The following is a 20,215-nucleotide window of genomic DNA, read 5'->3' on the forward strand; positions in this document are numbered from 1 at the left end:
GGCCCATTAATTCTAACCAAAAGAAGAGGTGCATTTATACAGCACCTTTCACGATATCAGGATGACCCAAAGTGATTGATAACGAAGTGTGGTTATCATCCCAGTGTGGAAAATCGGCAGACACTTTGTGCATAGAAAGATCTCACAAGTAGAAACGTGAACGTGAGTAGATAATCTATTTTCATCAGATTAATTGAGGGATTAATATTAGCCAGAGAGATAAAAATGATGTTTAATTGATTTGTTCTAAAGCCTCTTTGTTGATAACAATTAGCATGAAAATGTTTAAATCAGAACAAATTAGAGTTCTGCATCAAAATTTTCCAAATTCTATTGGGATCAGAAATATTTTATTTACTTCACTCTAATTTCTAAATTTAGTTACTTGACATTTTCGTGAACAATATAAGCAAATTTAGATCCAAATATACTTCTTACAGTGAGTTCTGGTATGTGCACAATTTATAAAACTATTGTCTTCGTCAAGTATTGGCCACACAGTCACAGTTTCCAATGCCAGGTGGTTAAACCCTTGTGTTTCTTATTGCTATATATGGACGACTGTAGATTAATGAGAGAAAAATAATCTTATAACATTCCAGACTTGGATTAATGCCTCAAACCGCAATATAATAGTCTACACAAGGCCAATTACCTTTGATCCCTTGCAGCTCAGGGCAATACTAGTTCTTGGAACCTCATGTTGAAATAAGACATTTAGGTTTTGAAAAACATTTTTTTGGCGAGGCAGTTATTTGGAGGCAAAAAATGGAAGAAAAACAGTGATGATGTGTGGTATGTGCAAGCATTACTGATGTTGTTTTACACCCAGAGAATCTCACTTTTAATCTTCCTCGTCTTAAAGCCTAAGTCTCTGACATCTCCAGGAAAATGGAGCAAAGCATGTGCCTCAATTATTTTGATTCTTTTTGCTCTCCACCGATCTGCTGAGCAATGAAGTGACATAAAATTGTGTTCCTTGGTAACTGTATATGTACAGGAGCCAAGGCAAAACAGCATTGTCCTTTCAGCTGGTTTATTTATAAACTCTTTGACTCAGGCATCTCCACATTTCTCGCAAATCTTTCTAGTGCATTACTTGTGTGCTGCCTGAATGAATTCGTGGGATATTTTCCTGTTCAGTGTACTTTTGGAATATTGTATGCAGTTCTGGTCTCCCTCCTATCAGAAGGATGTTGTGAAACTTGAAAGGGTTCAGAAAAGATTTACAAGGATGTTGCCAGGGTTGGAGGATTTGAGCTACTGGGAGAGGCTGAACAGGCTGGGGCTGTTTTCCCTGAAGCGTCGGAGGCTGAGGGGTGACCTTATAGAAGTTTATAAAATCATGAGGGACATGGATAGGATAAATAGACAAAGTCTTTTCCCTGGAGTGGGGTGTGTCCAGAACTAGAGGGCACAGGTGTAGGGTGAGAGGGGAATGACTTAAAAGGGACCTAAGGGGCAACTTTTTCACACAGAGGGTGGTATGTGTATGGAATGAACTGCCAGAGGAAGTGGTGGAGAATGGCACAATTGCCACATTTAAAAGCCATTTGGATGGGTATATGAATAGGAAGGGTTTGGAGGGATATGGGCCAGGTGCTGGCAGGTGGGACTAGATTGGGTTGGGATATCTGGTCAGCATGGACGAGTTGGACAGAAGGGTCTGTTTCCATGCTGTACATCTGTGTGACTCGATGATGTGCTCCTGAGCTCTCAAGACAAGTGTCGCTCCTCATTTCATTGTGCGCGCTCTCTGATCAACTCACTTCAGTTGAAACTGGGTGACTGCCAGCAGCGATAGGTAAGCAAGAATCGCAGGAGTCTCCTGGAGCTATTCTCACCTCAAACTAGTGTACCATTTTGGATACTGCTGGAGGGAATGGTCTCTCTGAGAAAGCAGCAGCAGCAGTCAGTGGCACCATAACCGGTTCTCCTGTACAGCAAAGATGGTCAAAGTGTAGGCTAGTGTTAGTGATAGGGGTCTATAATCAGGGGCACAGAGCAGTTTCTGTGGCTGTGAACAAGATTCCAGGATGGTGTGTTGCCTCCCTGGTGCCAGGGCCAAGGATGTTTGAGTGAGTGTAGGATATTCTGAAAGGGTAGGATGAACAGCCAGAGGTTGTGGTCCATGTTGGTACCAATGACATCGGCAGGAAGAGAGATGAGTCCTACAAATTTAGGGAGTTAGATTAAAAGTTGAAAAGCAGGGCCTCTAGAGTTGTGATCTCAGACTTACTCCCTGTGTGAAGCCAGAAATAGGAAGATAATAGAGTTGAATGCATGGCTAAAGATCTGGTGGAGGAGGGTAGTCTTCAGGCATGTTCATCATTCAGATCTTGTCCAGGGCAGATGGGACCTATAGAAGAAGGACGAGTCGCACCTAAACTGCAGGGGCACCAATATCCTGGCAGGGAGGTTTACTAGTGTCAGTCGGGAGGGTTTAAACTAATGTGGTGGGGGGTGGAAACCAGAGCAGGAGGTCAGCATATGGAGTTATTGAGGAGAAAGTAGAGGTTAAGTCAAGTCTAAGAGGAAGAACAGGCAGGGCCAGCTGAGTGAACACGGTGAAAGTAGGGACTGCAGATGCTGGAGATTAGAGTCAAGATTAGAGCGGTGCTGGAAAAGCACAGCAGGTCAGGCAGCATCCAAGGAGCAAGAAAATCGACGTTTCAAGCAAAAGCCCTTCATAAGGAATGCTGAAGAAGGCCCTGATGAAGGACTTTTGCCTGAAACGTCGATTTTCCTGCTCCTTGGATGCTGCCTGACTGCCGTGCTTTTCTAGCACCGCTCTAATCTTGACTCATGTTAGTGAACACAGCAGGACTGTCAGCCTGAAGTGTGTTAATGTCAATGTAAGCAGTATAGCAGGTCAGGCAGATGAGCTTCGAGTCTGGATGAGTACATGGCTTTATGATGTTGTAGCCATTACAGAAATTTGGTTGAGAGAAGGACAGGACTGGTAGCTCAGTGTTCCAGGATTTAGGTGTTTCAGACGTGTTGGAGATGGAGGTAAAAGGGCTGGGGAGATGCATTACTGATTAAGGGGTATATCACATCTGCACCACGAGAGGTCATCTTGGAAGGTTTATCCAGTGAGGCCACATGGATAGAACTCAGGAATAAGAAAGGTGCAGTCACTGTGATGGGGTTGATCTCTAGGCTTCCCCCCAGCCAGCAGGAGATAGAGGAACAGATATATAAGCAGCTCATGGAAAGATGTAAAAACAATTGGGTTGTTGTAGTGGGTGATTTTAACTTCCCCAGTATTGACTGGGACTCCCTTGGTGCCAGGACCTTAGATGGGGCAGAATGTATTCGGTGCAGTGAGGAAGGTTACTTGATACAATATGCATGAAGTCCAACTAGGGGAGGGGCCATACTAGACCTTATCTTGGGCAATGAGCCTGGCCAGGTGATGTCTCGGGGGATCAATTTGGGAACAGTGATCATAATTCTGTGTGTTTTGAAGATAGTCATGGATAAGGACAACACTGGTCCTCAGGTGAAAGTGCTGAATTGGGAGAAGGCTAATTATGGAAGTATGAGGCAAAAACTGGAGAAATTAGATTGGGCACAGTTGTTTGAGGGTAAATTCACGTCTGATATATGTGAGTCTTCTAAAGGTCAGTTGATCAAAGTTCAGGACAACACGATGGCAAGATTCGAGAACCCAGGATGACAAGGCGGGAATTTACACATGGAGCCAGAGGAAGTGCATGAGGTCCTTAATGAGTCCTTTGCGTTAGTATTCACTGAAGAGAAGGTCACGGAAGATTAGGGAGGGGTGTGTTGATGTTCTGGGACATGTTGATATGAAGAAGGAGGAGGTATTGAGTGGCTTGACAAACATGAAGATAGTTAAGTCCCCAGGGCCGGATGGGGTCTCTCCCTGGATACTGCGGGGAGACATGGAAGGAGATTCCTTGGCTCTTGACTGACATCTTTGCATCCTCTTTAGCCACAGGTAGGGTGCCAGAAGACTGGAGAATAGCCAATTTTGTTCCTTTGTTCAAGAAGGGCAACAGTGATAAGCCAGGAAAATATAGGCCAGTAAGAATAGACTTGTCAGGGAGAGTCAGCACAGCTTTGTGCAGGAGGAGGTCTTGTCTCACAAACTTGGTCACGTCTTTTGAGGAAGGGATGGAGATGATTGCTGAGGTAGGGCAGTGGATGTTGTCTACATGGATTTTACGAAAGCATCTGACAAGATCCTTCATGGTCAGCTGATCCAGAAGGTTTTAGTCACATGGGATCCATGGTGAGTTGGTAAGTTGGATACAAAATCGGCTTGGTCATAGAAGTCAGAGGGTAGTTGTGGAGGGGTGTTTCTCTGACTGGGGGCCTGCTGTGCAGGGATTAGTGCTGGGACTCCTGGTGTTTGTAAAATATATGAATGATTTTGATGAAAATGTAGATCGTCTGATTAGTAAGTTTGCTGATGATATAACTGTTGGTGGAGTTGTAGATAGTGAGGAAGGTTTACAAAGGACAAAAGCAGAATAGAGATCAGTTAGAAAGTTGGGTGGAGAAATAGCAGATGGAGTTTAATCAGGACAAATGTGGGGTAATGCATTTTGGGAGGAAGCCTAGAGTCATAGAGATGTACAGCATGGAAACAGACCCTTCAGTCCAACCCGTCCATGTTGACCAGATATCCCAACCCAATCTAGTCCCACCTGCCAGCACCCGGCCCCTATCCCTCCAAACCCTTCCTATTCATATACCCATCCAATGCCTCTTAAATGTTGCAATTGTACCAGCCTCCACCACATCCTCTGGCAGCTCATTCCATACACGTACCACCCTCTGTGTGAAAACGTTGCCCCTTAGGTCTCTTTCATGTCTTTCCCCTCTCACCCTAAACCTATGCCCTCTAGTTCTGGACTCCCTGATCCCAGGGGAAAGACTTTGCCTATTTACCCTATCCATGCCCCTCATAATTTTGTAAACCTTTATAAGGTCACCCCTCAGCCTCCGACGCTTCAGGGAAAACAGCCCCAGCCTGTTCAGCCTCTCCCTATAGCTCAAATCCTCCAACCCTGGCAACATCCTTGTAAATCTTTTCTGAACCCTTTCAAGTTTCACAACATCTTTCCGATAGGAGGGAGACCAGAATTGCACGCAATATTCCAACAGTGGCCTAACCAATGTCTTGTACAGCCACAACATGACCTCCCAACTCCTGTGCTCGATACTCTGACCAATAAAAGAAAGCATACCAAACGCTTTCTTCACTATACTATCTACCTGCGACACCACTTTCAAGGAGCTATGAACCTGCACTCCAAGGTCTCTTTGTTCAGCAACACTCCCTAAGACCCTATCATTAAGTGTATAAGTCCTGCTAAGATTTGCTTTCCCAAAATGCAGCATCTCGCATTTATCTGAATTAAACTCCATCTGCCACTTCTCGGCCCATTGGCCCATCTGGTCCAGATCCTGTTTTAATCTGAGGTAACCCTCTTCGCTGTCCACTACACCTCCAATTTTGGTGTCATCTGCAAACTTACTAACTGTACCTCTTATGCTTGCATCCAAATCATTTATGTAAATGACAAAAAGTAGAGGACCCAGCAGCGATCCTTGTGGCACTCCACTGGTCACAGGCCTCCAGTCTGAAAAACAACCCTCCACCACCACCCTCTGTCTTCTGCCTTTGAGCCAATTCTGTATCCAAATGGCTAGTTCTCCCTGTATTCCATGAGATCTAACCTTGCTAACCAGTCTCCCATGGGGAACCTTGTCGAGAACAGTATACAGTAAATGGCAGGAGCTTTAGGAGCATTGATATACAGAGGGATCTCAGAGTTCAAGTCTATAGCTCCCTGAAAGTGGCATCACAAGTGGATAAGGTGGTAAAGAAGGCAAATAGCATGCTTGTCTTCATCAGTCGGAGTATTGGTTATAGACATTGGCAAGTCTTAATGCAGCTGTATTAACCTTTTGTTACGCCATATTTGGAGTATTGTGTACAGCTCTGGGTCTCCACACTATAGGAAGGATGTGGGGGCTGTGGAGAGGGTGCAAAAGAGGATGTTGTCTGGATTGGAGTGTATTCGCTATCAGGAGAGGTTGGACAAATGTGGATTGTTTTCAGTAGAGCGTTGGAGGCTGAGGTGGCAACCTGCCAGAAGTGTACAAAGTTATGAAAAGCATGGATAGGGTAGATAGTCAGAGTCTTTATCGCAGGCTGGAAATGCCAAGTCCTGGGGGGGCATAGGTTAAAGGTAAGAGGGGAAAGTTTAAAGGAAATCTGCGAGGCAAATTTTTTAACACAGAGGGTAGTAGGTGTCTGGAACACAGTGCCAGGGGAGGTGGCTGAAGCAGATAGCAATATTTAAGTGGCATTTAGACAGATGGGCAGGCAGGCAGGGAATAGAGAGATATGAACCATGGGATAGGTTTAAAATGCTATCTTGGTTGGCACAAATATGGTGGACCTAAGGGCTGCACTGTTCTATGTTCAATTAAACAGTCTGCTTTAAACTGTTTTTTAATTTATTCATGGGATGAGGGCTGTGCTCAAGCAGCATTTGTTGCCCATCCCTAATTACCCAGAAAGCCAACCCAATTGCTATGGATTCAGTGTAACATGTAGGCCAGACCAGGTTAGGTCAGGAGATTTCCTTCTGTAAAGGACCAGATGGGCTTTTACGAGAATTGACAGTAATTGCAAATTCTCTACTAGACCAGCTTTTTTTTTTGATCCAAGATTGATTTTGAATTCGCATTTTGCCACCTGCCATCGTGGGTTTGGAACACATGTTCCCAGAGCATTAACCTGGGACTTCGGATTACTAGTCCCGTGACGTACAACTATCCATCACTTCCTCTTGTGAGTTGAACTCAGTGCCCTGTGTGAGGGACAGGAAACAGAAGGGAAATTCTAACCAAGGATCCTACTCCCTATCACCTCCCAGTGATTCAAGGTGGAAGGTGGACCTTGAGTGAGAATGGGATTGAGATTGATTGCAGTCCCTCCTGTTTTGCACACATTGGAATATTGGTGAGTAGTTGTGGGCACCACTCCTTAAGAATGTTGTATTGGCTTTGGAGAGTGTGTGAAGTATCCAAATAATATCTGATCTCCAGTAATGAGGAGAGACGAGACTAATATACTCCCTGGAATTTGGTGCAAACTGATTGAAGATCCCTAGATAAGGGGAACAGATCGGAATAACTGAGCAGTGAAGGCCATGGAAGCATTGTCTAAGCATCAGAAACAGCCTTCCAGAAGTGAGACTATAAAACAATTTTCCAGGGTGGTTGATATTTGCTTCCTTCCTCTGAGAATGGCACTTGATGCCAGATCAATGATTAATTCTGAAACAGCGATTGACAGATATTTCATGGACAAATTTATTAAGGAATATGGGACGAAGGCAGGTGAATGGAGGTAGGTACTGTCCAGCCTTGATCTCATTGAATGCTGAAAAAGGCACAATGGGCTGAATGGCCTCCTCCTGTTCCGATTTTTCTCTGGTCAAACACCTTAGCAACCACTGTCTCAGCTGAATGTGGGAGGGGCACACTTAGGGGACAGATCTTAGTATCAAGATCCTTAGCCAATAAAATGGCAACACCTTGTGAAAGAGTGGCCAACAAGTTGGAAAAAGATACTTCAAAGAAATCAGAGTTGCTGAAGAGATGGAAATTATTTAACATGGAAAGCGATATTCCGCGTTTGCAGTTGAGTTTGGGTTAAATAGTTGGTGGCGTTGATAATATTTATGAGAAAGGCAAGAATTGTATGTTTGCATTTAATTGCACGGTGGAGTCTTACTGGAGAGTTTAAATGCCTCAGCACTTGACAGCTTAAACATAGTAGTTTGTCAGCAACCTCTGAACTCTGACCTTGAAATTATTCCCAGCTGAATGTGAATTAATCAACTTATGCATTTTTGAGTGACATTCAGTTCAAAAATGGATATCAATACTCCAGACTTTTTATGTGTGGGATATGTGAGGAATGACTTACTAACTAGTGATTATAACATGATATGAGCATAGTTAATGATCAACTGCCAACAAGCAGACAATAGCATAGATAGGTCCAGAAACTATCAGTGTGCATCCATGTCCTTGTGCTGTCCGAATGATGGTGATCATTTAAACCGAATGAATAATCAGATACTTTCAAATAAGAACAAAGAACAGTACAGCACAGGTACAGGCCCTTCAGCACATCACACCTGAACTGAATGGTGCTGAAAACTTTAGACTCCAAAGATGGGGGAGGAGGAAGCTCTGAGGTTGAAGCAACTCTGGGATAACGTAACTGATGGCCTAAGGCTGGAATGCTTCCACCCAGGATGCAGCAGGGAAGGTGATATAAGAGAAAAATCAAGCAGGTTGTCACTGGGGAGATTCCTACCCCCTTCTGACCAGAAGTTAAATTCTGCACAAAAAAGGCCCATGCTGGCTAAGTTCAGTGCCACAGCTTTTCCAGGGGTTCTCCCCTTGAAGCCATCTGGCTCCTCTCTCTGAAAGGATTTCTGTTCTGGTCTTTTTTCTTGTTCACAGTCATTTATCTACGGTCTGTCTACAAGATGACCCTGAGCTTCCTATTGCCTGCTTCTTCCACACCCCATCTTGTCCCCGGCCAACATCTCTGTGTCAGGCTTGCTGCAGTGCTCCAGCGAAGCACTGGTAATGGAGGGTTGTTTTTCAGACTGGAGGCCTGTGACCAGTGGAGTGCCATAATGATCAGTGCTGGGTCCTCTACTTTTCGTCATTTATGTAAATGAACACAGGAGGTCTAGTAAGTTTGCAGATGAGACCAAAATTGGAGGTGTAGTGGACAGCAAAGAAGGTTGCCTCAGATTACAACAGGATCTTGACCAAAGGGGCCAATGGGCTGAGGAGTGGCAGTTGGAGTTTAATTTAGATAAATGCGAGGTGCTGCATTTTGGGGAAGCAAATCTTAGCAGGATTTATACACTTAATGGTAAGGTCCGAGGGAGTGTTGCTGATCAAAGAGACCTTGGAGTGCAGATTCATAGCTCCTTGAAAGTGGAGTCGCAGTTAGATAGAATAGTGAAGAAGGTGTTTGGTATGCTTTCCTTTATTGGTCAGAGTATTGAGTACAGGAGTTGGAAGGTCATGTTGCAGCTGTACAGGACATTGGCTAGGCCACTGTTGGAATATTGCGTGTAATTCTGGTCTCCTTCCTATTGGAAAGATGTTGTGAAACTTGAAAGGGTTCAGAAAAGATTTAGAAGGATGTTGCCAGGGTTGGATGATTTGAGCTACAGGGAGAGGCTGAACAGGCTGGGGCTGTTTTCCCTGGAGCGTCGGAGGCTGAGGGGTGACCTTATACAGGTTTACAAAATTATGAGGGGCATGGATAGGATAACCAGACAAAGTCTTTTCCCTGGAGTGGGGGAGTCCAGAACTAGAGGGCATAGGTTTAGGGTGAGAGGGGCAAAACATTTAAAAGGAACCTAAGGGGCAACGTTTTCACGCAGAGGGTGGTGCATGTATGGAATGAGCTGCCAGAGGAAGTGGAGGAGGTTGGTGCAATTGAAACATTTAAGAGGCATCTGGATGGGTATATGAATAGGAAGAGTTTAGAAGGATATGGGCCAAGTGCTGGCAAATGGAACTAGATTAGGTTGGGATATCTGGTCGATATGGACGAGTTGGACCAAAGGGTCTGTTTCCATGCTGTACATCTCTATGACTCTATATCCAGAATCACTTGACATCCTCATCCACATGATTTGCACTCTGTCAAATGTTTGTGGGATTTGGAACTTAATTTTAAATCAAAACAGCTAAAATGCAATCAAGTTGTTTTAAATTAACCTTTCACGGAGTCAGCATCCTAAATTCAGTGAAGTGTGTTTTGTCTGTATGTATTCATTACTGGGTAGAATTTACCATCTCTACAGCTCTGATGTTTAATTTTGTGTTAAACAGTTATTTAAAAGCAAAGGGCAGAACCCTCCCCTCTTGGAAGTGGTGGACGTGTAAGTGGGAAGGCTAAGTAACTAGGCAGCAGTGGGGTGGGACTCCCCCCACCCCCCCTCCCCACCCCCCTCATGTATTCACTGGAATTGCGTTCTGTAGGAAGATCCAGGCTCCATTTGCCTGCCCCAGCCCTTCCATTGCGACCCTGTAATGATCGATTATTCAGTGCTTATTCCCAGGACCTACAGCAAACATCTTCGCTCCAGGAGTGGACCAGTCTTCACCAGTTTGTGCATGATCATGTGACTGGACTCTTGCAACTGAGAGTGCACTTCCAAAGTACTTCACTGCTGGAGATGCCCTGAGGTAGTGATAGACACTGAAGGTCATTCTGCTATAGCATGTGTTTTGTTAATACGAATTCGCTGCAACGTGATTGACAAATTGGGGACGCTGTCTCTAAAATGCAAATATTTAAAACTTGTGTTGGCTATAATGTGATTACATCACCAACACTTTAAGTGCTGTTTCTAAAGCATCATTTTTCTCTAATGCGCAGTTGCACAAGAACGCAGCCATCATGTTATAAAAGAAATGGACTGTATATAAATGCAAGTCTTCCTTTGCTTTATATGTGTTCTTTGTTTAAGCCATGGAAATTTGATGGCTTTCACACAGAACTAGTATGTAAAAGGAGCTGTGTCTTAGGCATAATCTGATGACTTGATTGCTTTGGAATGGGAGAAGACAGAAAGCAAATTAAATCTTTTTCCATCTCTCTGATAAAATAAAATTTCGGTTAGATCAGGAAAAGGACGACTTACAAGCTCTGGACTTCATGCTTTTAATTTCAGCAACATTTGCCAATTATGAAAGAATTGCTTTGTAATTTCATGTCCAAGTATGGCTAACAAAATACTTCTGTCAAACTCCTGTCCATTGATGTCCCATGGGCTGGATACTGTAGCGCTTGCTCCAGATTTTACCCTTGCTGTGAATTTGCTGCATTAATGTGTCCTGAATCATTGTGCCCAGGGCTTTCGCTGAGCAAAAGGAAAATTCCTCCTGATTGTGATAAGCAGTTCTGGAGGACAGGAAACCCTGAAATTGTAGGAACATTGTGAAATTTTTCACGAGTGGTGTCATTGACTCATTTTGCAATTTGTGCCAATTAGCAATTACAACGATACTGTTCCTTCAGATCACTTGCATTAATTGAGGAGGTTCAAGCGTAATTATCAGCTGCCTCTTAGATTCCATTGATGGAACAGGGTTGCACCAATCTGCATCAGATCATGCCACAGTGGTAGTGTCCCTACCTCTGAGTTCAAATCCCCCACTTTCTACAGTGGTGTGTTATCCCAGGCCTCAGATGTTTACTTTAAAGTCATTTTAGGGGCCGTGCTGGTGTAGTGATTGTGTCTCTTAGCTAGGTTCACTGGATGGCTGGTTTGTGGTGCAGAGTAGTATCTATTTTATGGGTTCAGTTTCTGCTCTGGCTAAGGTTACCATGAACCTTCCTTTCTTCTCAGCCTCTCCCCTCACCTGAGGCTGTACTGACCCTCTCTGATGCGGGAGCAGCCCTGCGGTCTGGTAGGGCTGTGTTCCACTAAACATTGCTGAAAATGTGTTGCTGGAAAAGCGCAGCAGGTCAGGCAGCATCCAAGGAACAGGAGAATCGACGTTTCGGGCATAAGCCCTTCTTCCATTAAACATTACAAGGATGTTGCCAGGGTTGGAGGATTTGAGCTATAGGGAGAGGCTGAATAAGCTGGGGCTGTTTTCCCTGGAGCATTGGAAGCTGAGGGGTGACCTTATAGAGGTTTATAAAATCATGATGGGTGTAGTTAGGGTAAATAGACAAAGTCTTTTCCCTGGGGTCGGGGAGTCCAGAACTAGAGGGTATATGTTTAGGGTGAGAGGGGAAAGATATAAAAGAGACCTAAGGGGCATTTTTTTCACGCAAAGTGTGGTGCATGTATGGAATGAGCTGCCAGAGGAAGTGGTGGTGGCTAGTACAATTACAATACTTAAAAGGCATCTGGATGGGGATATGAATAGGAAGGGTTCAGAGGGATATGGGCCAGGTGCTGGCAAATGGGACTAGATTAGGTTAGGCCATTGGGTCGGCATGGATGAGTTGGACCGAAGGGTCTGTTTCTGTGCTGTATGACTCTATGACAATGGAGACTTTACTTTGACCTCTGAACTAGAAGTTTTGGATTCAAGTCCCATCTGGCACAGAGGAATGTTGTAACATTGTCTGAATGGTTTTATTAAAAAATAATGTTTAAAGCTGCCCTCAAATCAGCTGCAGCTACTCAAGCTCCCAATGTTCTGAGTGTTTCTTCAATGGGCCTATAAACATTTGGAAGCTTGTCTACACAGGGCAAGATTCCAGGTAAAGTGGCATTTCCAGTTTTCATCAGGCTTACCCTTTCCAAATCGCACAGGCTGTAAATTCTGCAGCCGTCTGACTGTACAGCAGACAGTAGCTAAAGCAAAGGAGAGAAGCTGACCCTGCACACCTGAACATAGACATGCTGTCAGTTGGTACTGTAGACATTGCCTTCTGTGGAGTTTAACTAAGGTTTGTTTATATTCATCATTTTATTTTTTAAAAATACAAATTATGGACACCAATTGGCTCACTTTATCTTTCTAGAGGAAATTATGTCACCCATTGCAGCCTCTTGATGGTTCCAGACTTTTGGTCTCCACTCGTTTATCTGGGACATCATTTGCAATATTAATCACTTTGTAAAGGAAAGAATTACTTGATGTCAATTCTGAACTTGCCAGTTTATAACAATGTCCTGCAATCATTGTTCAATTTGAAAGGGAGATCAGGATTTAACTTCCTGTTGTGTTTAGCATCTAGCAGTTTACTTATTTCACAGGATGTGACTGGATGGGTCAGCATTTATTGCCCATAGTCGAGAGCGAGGTGCTGGAAAGATCAGGCAGCATCCAAGAAGCAAGAGAATCAACATAAGTCATTCTGCTCCTCGAATGCTGCCTGACCTGCTGTGCTTTTCCAGCACCACACTCTTTACTCTGATCTCCAGCATCTGCAGTCCTCACTTTCTCCCATTTATTGCCCATATTTAACTGCCCTTGAGAAGGTGGTGGTGAGTCATCTTTTTGACCCACTTCCATCCATAAAGTACAGATACATCCAGAGTCAGATCAGAGCCGCAATTCCAGAATCTGCCTTTACTGGTCTGTGCATGGAGTACAGGAGGTCATGTTGCGGCTGTACAGGACATTGGTTCGGCCACTTTCAAACCACCACAATCTCCCTTCTATAGGAAGGATGTTGGAGGGTTCGAGCTGTAAAGAGAGGCTGAACAGGCTGGGGCTGTTTTCCTTGGAGCATCAGAGGCTGAGGGGTGACCTTATAGAGGTTTATAAAATGATGACTCTCCCTCTTTATGGGCATTTAAACAGGCATTGGATAGGCATATGGAGGATAGTGGGCTAGTTTAGGTTAGGTGGGCTTGGATCGGAGCAACATTGAGGGCCAAAGGGCCTGTACTCCACCGTATTGTTCTGTGTTATTCTATGTTCGATGAGGGGCATGGATAAGGTGAATATACCAAGTCCTTTTTTTTCCAGGGTAGGGGAGTTCAAAACTAGAGGGCATAGGTTTAAGGTGAGAGGGAAAAGATTGAAAAGTGACCTAAGGGTCAACATTTTCACACAGAGGTTGGTATGTGTATGGAATGAGCTGCTAGAGGAAGTGGTGGAAGTTGGTACAGTTACAACATTTAAAAGGCATCTAGATGGGTATAAGAATAGGAAGGGTTTAGAGGGATATGGGCCAAGTGCTGGCAAATGGGACTAGATTAACTTAGGATATCTGGTTGGCATGGATGAGTTGGACTAAAGGGATTGGTTCTGTGCTATACATCTTTATGACTTTATAACTCTATTTCAACCCAGCCACAGTGAAGGAACAGCCAATATAGTTCCTAGTCAGGATGGTGTGCGGTTTGTTAGTTTGCCTCTTGCTGCTTTCTTGGTGTGCCTGAATTTTTCTGTTCTATTTTCATAAACCCAGCTGTCTGAAACTAGGGAGTAGCTTCAAGGTTTTTTCATGCAACAATCTCTGCATTTAATTTCCACTTGCCAAACAATTGTTTATATAATTTAGATATTGAGTTTTAAAAAGATGTGAACCCACAAAATTATTATTGACTATTTTGTTATATATGTTTCTGCAGGTTATGTGGATATCCTCCATTCTATGATGAAAATGACTCCAGACTGTTTGAACAGATATTAAAGGCAGAATATGAATTTGACTGTCCATACTGGGATGACATCTCAGAATCTGGTATGCTGAAGAACATTTCTTTGTTTCTTATAATGTGGGCAGTTCTGGAAAGGTTAGGGGTATTTATACCCCATATTGCCCTGAAAATATGATGCCGATCTTTTGTTTATCTTGTCAATGTGATAATTGCACCTTCACAAAGGTACTCTATGACATTGACTCAGTGACGGTGGGAGAATGACATGGCAAGGAATGATGGTGGACACCCATAGTCTGTGTCTTGGAGGGTACTTTCCAGGAAATTACATTGTGGTTCCCCATGGTCAATAACCTTGAAGCTAGCAGGTATTCTGCAGGGTTGACCAAGCCTGTAATCAGAGCTTGAAAAATGTGGTGCTGGAAAAACACAGCAGGCCAGGCAGCATCCAAGGAGCAGGAGAATCGACATTTCAGGCATAAGCCCTTCTTCAGGAGTGAGGCTCAGCTGCCTGGCCTGCTGTGTTTTTTCCAGCACCACATTTTTCAACTCTGATCTCCAGCATCTGCAGTCCTCACTTTCTCCCTGTAATCAGGACTTCCCAAACTCTGGGATATAAAATCCCATGGGATCAAGCAACAAGATTTTGGAGTCATGAACTCCAAGACACAATGGCCATACATCTTATCCTTATTTCCGACAGTAGCAAGGCCTCTTTAGTCCTATGTTTTGTTCTTTTTCTCCGTATCATCAGACTGCTTTCTGAGGTCTGATTTCTGATGCAAAACAAGCCAGTGAAAAGCCGGATGCTTGTTTAATCTTGTTGACAAGATTGCAACTGATGTTACACCTGGACAAATCCGAACCCAAATAGAAATCTGGCTTGATAGATCATATTTTGTTTTATTTTACCAAGGTAGTCTCTCAATGAAACACAAGCATGCAATGTTGCGGATCTTGTTATACGGTAAAACTGTTTATTGTGAACATGAAATGAAAGTCAAAATAGAACAAAGCCAAACTATTCACATTTAACCAAAATTTAAAGATTTTGAAACATGTAGTAAAATATAATGCTATTAATTCCTTACACTTCGTACACTAGAGAGAATTCCCTTTTCTGTCACCTCCGAAAGATTAAATTATTGGGGGCTTCAGTTCTCCATCTGGAACATCTGATGGCCTCTTCTTGAGTCTGAATACAACTGAGTTTAGACTTACTCAGCTTCACATAATTCCTCCAGAGTTTTAACCAATCACCTCTGGCCTGGGACTTTCAAACTAAACTGTTTATACTGACGTGACCTTTTTCTAAACAATCCTAGATCATCTTTCATCAGGACCAACTGTTCGACACATCCATCTTCAACCAAGACTTCCACAAAGCTGTCAAACTGAAACTAAAAAGTTTGCCAAGCTGTAATGTTTTCTCCGAGTTAAAAAAAAATTCCAGAACTTTCTAACTAAAGTCAGTGCACCACACTGTTACTGTGGTCACTCATAAAGCTTACCCAAGGAAAGCAAATTCCCATTAGCCTCCAAGAACTATCTACCTCATGCTGTTTTGCTAAAAGAAGTAACCAAGGCTAGAGAAATATTTACAAGCTAATCAGTAAACCTCATCACATACACAGAAAATTCACGCGCTACTAGTCCAAAATCCAAAACTCCAAGCTGGACAGGAATACTGATTAAACTGCCTGTTTTAACCTGGATAATGTTGATGTCCAGAGGCTGAAGCATCCAGAAAAAGAGATAAATATTCCATGTCGCTGCTGACTGTGGGTTTTTAGATTCTGGAAGAGTATAAGGGAGTCTGGAAGTGTGAATCACTCATCACAAAATGTCAAAATATTTGATCTCTCCTCACTACAGTGTTGATTTAGCTGATTGTATCATCATCTACAGTCACTGAAAGTCTTTGTCCTGACATTATGCTGTGTCAATATCAGCATTCAAATACTTTTAGCTCTACACACATTCATGTATATTCTTTTTGTCCCATTTTAACAAAAGCACAAGCCTCTATAGCAAACAAGTTTCATATTTATGTGTTAAATATTTTATTGTCAAAATTCTATGCAATACAATTTAAACAGTTCCAGGTCGTCAACTAGAAAGAAACAAGTGCATCAGTTCTTAAGAGAGGAAATCTTTCTAATGCAGAAGTTCAGGGAATGATTTGCGAATGACCATTCAACCACTTGTCACAACCAAACCCAGTCCAGGCTTAATGTCTGTACAACTGTATTTTTAATAGGGATTACTGTGTCATATTCTGAATCTGAATCTCTTAGGGTTTGATCAACTTATTCATGAACAAACTGAACCTCCTCCCACCAGTGCTAGCCCAACCTCTGATGCATCCTTTAGTAACTGCTCAGAACCAAGTCCACAGTAAAGTGTATGATCTCCGCTGACGGTAATAGAGGAGAGATCCAATCCCAGAGTGAGACCTGGCTTGAGATATCATCAGCTTGATTTGCTGTGAAGGTCAATCACATTTAACAAAATAACATCAAACTTTATTACATATAAAATGAAAACAAAAGATCTATTTCACATTGTGTAGGAACTAACTAAAGGGACCTCATCATAACTATCAGATATAAAGATTCAATCCCATATCATCAATACTAACCTTAAAGGTCCTCAAACTTTAGTGAAGGATGACTTTGTTTCCACATTGACATTTCTTGTTCAGTGGGCATGGCTGTTCTAGGCTTATTTTGAAAACATTTCTGCATTCACTCAATGCTATATCTTGAGACCCTTGAGACACAGCTCAATTATCACAGGTTCACTTAAATCTTAATCGCACAACCTTCTATTTCAGGAAACTTTCTCTTACTGATATTTAGATATTCACAACTTCTTGCCCCTTCTGCCCTGACTGTTTTGGAGACTGCCAAACAGCAGTACTGAAGCTGCAGGTCCTTTTTATTTCTCTCTGAATGACCTGGTCCTCTCTCTGAGAAGTCCTACACACTCCTTAACCTTCTGGATAGTTCTATCTTTTCTAAAATAGCTTGTTTTCTGTCTGTCTCCCTGTATCAGAGGACACATTGTTTCTTGGGAACATCGCATTTTTCTTCGTCCCTCTGTGCTTGTTTCTGAACTATTCTATATAATCCTCAAATAATTAAACCTGGTGCCACTCACAGGATTCAAAAATGAAACCAAAATGATGTCTCCCCTTTTAACACTCACAGTATAGAAACACAAATCAAACTTAAGTTTATCATTCTGTCTCCTTTCAAACTCCTCTTATTCCCATCTTCTCTCAAAGAGAATAGCCTCAGCTTCTCTAACCTTTCCACACAGCTAAAGTTCAACACCCTGATTTATTCCAGAGAATTTCTGACTTCTCTTCTCACATTTGTTTCTGCCCCCAACACTTCCCCCCCCACCCCCCACCCCCATCACTCCTCATAAACATTGTCCTCCGTAGGTGAGGTGAATATTATTGCACAGGATGGTTCACCAACTGAGGATTTGCCAACGTGAACTAACTCTCGTTAATTCTCAGTTTGTGTGCCTCAGTCCAAGCTATTGAGTGTATTTTGTTCTATTTTTAAAATAAAGAGAACTTTAATAATTGCTGCCAAGATCCCCAGCTGCCAAGGCGTGGAATTATGCCTTAATGCTGAAGAAGATAAATGCAGCCTTGAAATTAAAACAAAACAGTTATTTGGCAGGTTTCTCCAACTGGCCTCATTTTATTTTTAAATTTCAGAATATTCTCTTTTGCTTTGCCAATGATAATTGAAAGTTTTTGCAGTTCCTTGCACACTTCAAAGAGAAAAGTACCGACACTTCAGAAAAGATAACCAAGTAGAGGCAGCTGAGTTGTCATTAGTGGAAAATATTGACTTTTAAGGCTGCAGGCTTTCCATCGTCTTCTGCTTTTCTCATTGCTTTATACATTTCCTGAGATTAAGACGCACTCAGAGAATGACTTGCCCCCTCAGCGTTCCCATTGTGCTCTTCATGCAGCTTGTTAGGGGAGTTGGTGATGTTATGATATTGTCACTGGATTAGCAATCAATAGATTCTGCCTAATATTCGGGGATCATGGGTTCATTCCCCAACATGACAAATGAGGAAACTTGAACTCAATAAATCTGACATTAAAAGTTATGTGCCCTTTGTTACAAGAACCCATGTAATAGTAGAGAAGGAAATCGGTAATCCTTATCCAGTCTGGCCGACCTGTAAATCCAGACCCACAGCAACGTGACTGACTCTGAAATGGCTGAGCCAACCCTACAGCTCCAGTGCAACTGTAGATAGGCAATAAATCCCTCAATCTGTAAGTGAATTGAGAATGTAATAAAAGATGGCAACTCAGTTGCAACCATCTGATCACTGTCTGCTACCCCACTCCCATCACGGGAAAACCCTACGCAGATGATTGTTGTTTCTGCATTGCATCCTGTGACAGACTAAAGGTCTCTTCCAGCTGCAAGTGAATTTGTGCAGTCTGATAAATTTATTTTATGTTTTATATTAAATTTTTGGATTAAATATTTAGTTGCTCATCCTTTGACACGAGCTAGCAACCTCACTGAGTCCACAGAACATATAGAGGTGCAGGTTAGGTGGATTGGCCACGCTAAATTGCCCATAGTGTTCAGGGATGCGCAGGCCAAGTGGATTAACCGTGTGAAATGCAGGGTAACAAGGATGGGGTGGGTCTGGTGGGATACTCTTTGGAGGGGTGGTGTGGATGATGGGCTGAATGGCCTGCTTCCACACTGCAGGATTCACAAACGGAAAGTTGATGAACTTATAGCTTTTGGTGGTGTTCAATGAGAAACATACATCCGACAGGTCCCACACTAGATTAGAATCCCTACAGTACGGAAACAGGCCCTTCGGCCTGACCCCCCCCGAAGAATAACCCACAAAGACCCATTCCCCTACCCTCTATTTACCCCTGACTGACGCACCTAACACTATGGGCAATTTAGCATGGCCAATTCGCATGGCAAACTCATCTTTAGATTGAATTGTGAAAGGAAACTGGAGCAGCCGGAGGAAACCCACACAGACACAGGGAGAATGTGCAAACTTCAGTCACCCAAGGCTGGAATTGAACCTGGATCCCTGGTGCTGTGAGGCAGCAGTGCTAACCACTGAGCCACCGTGATGCCCTTGTGTGATATGAAATTGCTGCTGTACTTTCCCATAAGGCAGAGCAAACTACAAAATAAAGCCATGCAGCAGAAAGTAGAAATAACGGTAAGAGCACTTTGAAATGTCACTCTGACTTTGTTTTTAAACCATGATGGCGATGGGATGGACCTAAAGCACAGAAACCAGGACCAGGAATACAACCCACTCTGATGTGTGGAATGTGCCACATGGGCATACGTCAGTACGATTTAAATGGAAACACCAACCCAAATGTCAACTAGTATTATTAGCTTCAGAGAGACCAGTAACTCACTTTGAAAACAAATAATCCTATATCCCATTTATTTGCTAAAAGAATGAACCCACAGGATTCCATCATTTAAATAATAAGAGAACTCTTACTATACAAGAGCCAATCAAACCAAACACTAAATGCAAGCTAAGCCAACCACTGAGAGCCTGTGACCCAGGGTTTAGCTACATAAATGAACCCTGAATTAACAAGCATACTATGATCAATTACCAATTATAAATTACAAATTCAATGGATATGGTTAATATAGCTGTTACAAATTGGTTCAATAGTCCAAGCAACATATTGGTTATCAATTTCAGTCACAGTCTTTCAAAACTCAATTTTCCATTTGCACTTTTGCCCGTGCTCTGGGGGCATTTGGGATCATTACTTAGTGGAAGACCCTGATTGGACTAAGGCTAGTTCCTTAGGGGGTCTTGAAAAGTAAGAACAGGCTTGCTACCAATACGCCAATACTTGGTTCTTATTCCTCATTGGCTAACAATGGTTATTTTATCAATGCTTTTAATCAACCTCTCCAGGTATGCGTTTAAGATGGAGAGGTTTTAAACACACATTCTCTAGCTCAGAGGTGGGGACGTTACCCTGT

General features: G+C 42.9%; 1 protein-coding gene across 2 annotated transcripts in view; it reads left to right on the forward strand.

The window, feature by feature from the left end:
- camk1da (calcium/calmodulin-dependent protein kinase 1Da) overlaps positions 1-20,215 on the forward strand; it is a 433,544-nt gene that overhangs the window by 380,440 nt on the left and 32,889 nt on the right. For both annotated transcript variants that reach the window (XM_072563033.1, XM_072563034.1), the window contains one exon: positions 14,142-14,254. In XM_072563033.1, the coding sequence (XP_072419134.1) occupies positions 14,142-14,254 (113 nt within the window). The remainder of the gene's footprint in view (positions 1-14,141; positions 14,255-20,215) is intronic.

This window comes from Chiloscyllium punctatum, chromosome 44, assembly GCF_047496795.1.
Source record: "Chiloscyllium punctatum isolate Juve2018m chromosome 44, sChiPun1.3, whole genome shotgun sequence".
NCBI classification, from domain to species: domain Eukaryota; kingdom Metazoa; phylum Chordata; class Chondrichthyes; order Orectolobiformes; family Hemiscylliidae; genus Chiloscyllium; species Chiloscyllium punctatum.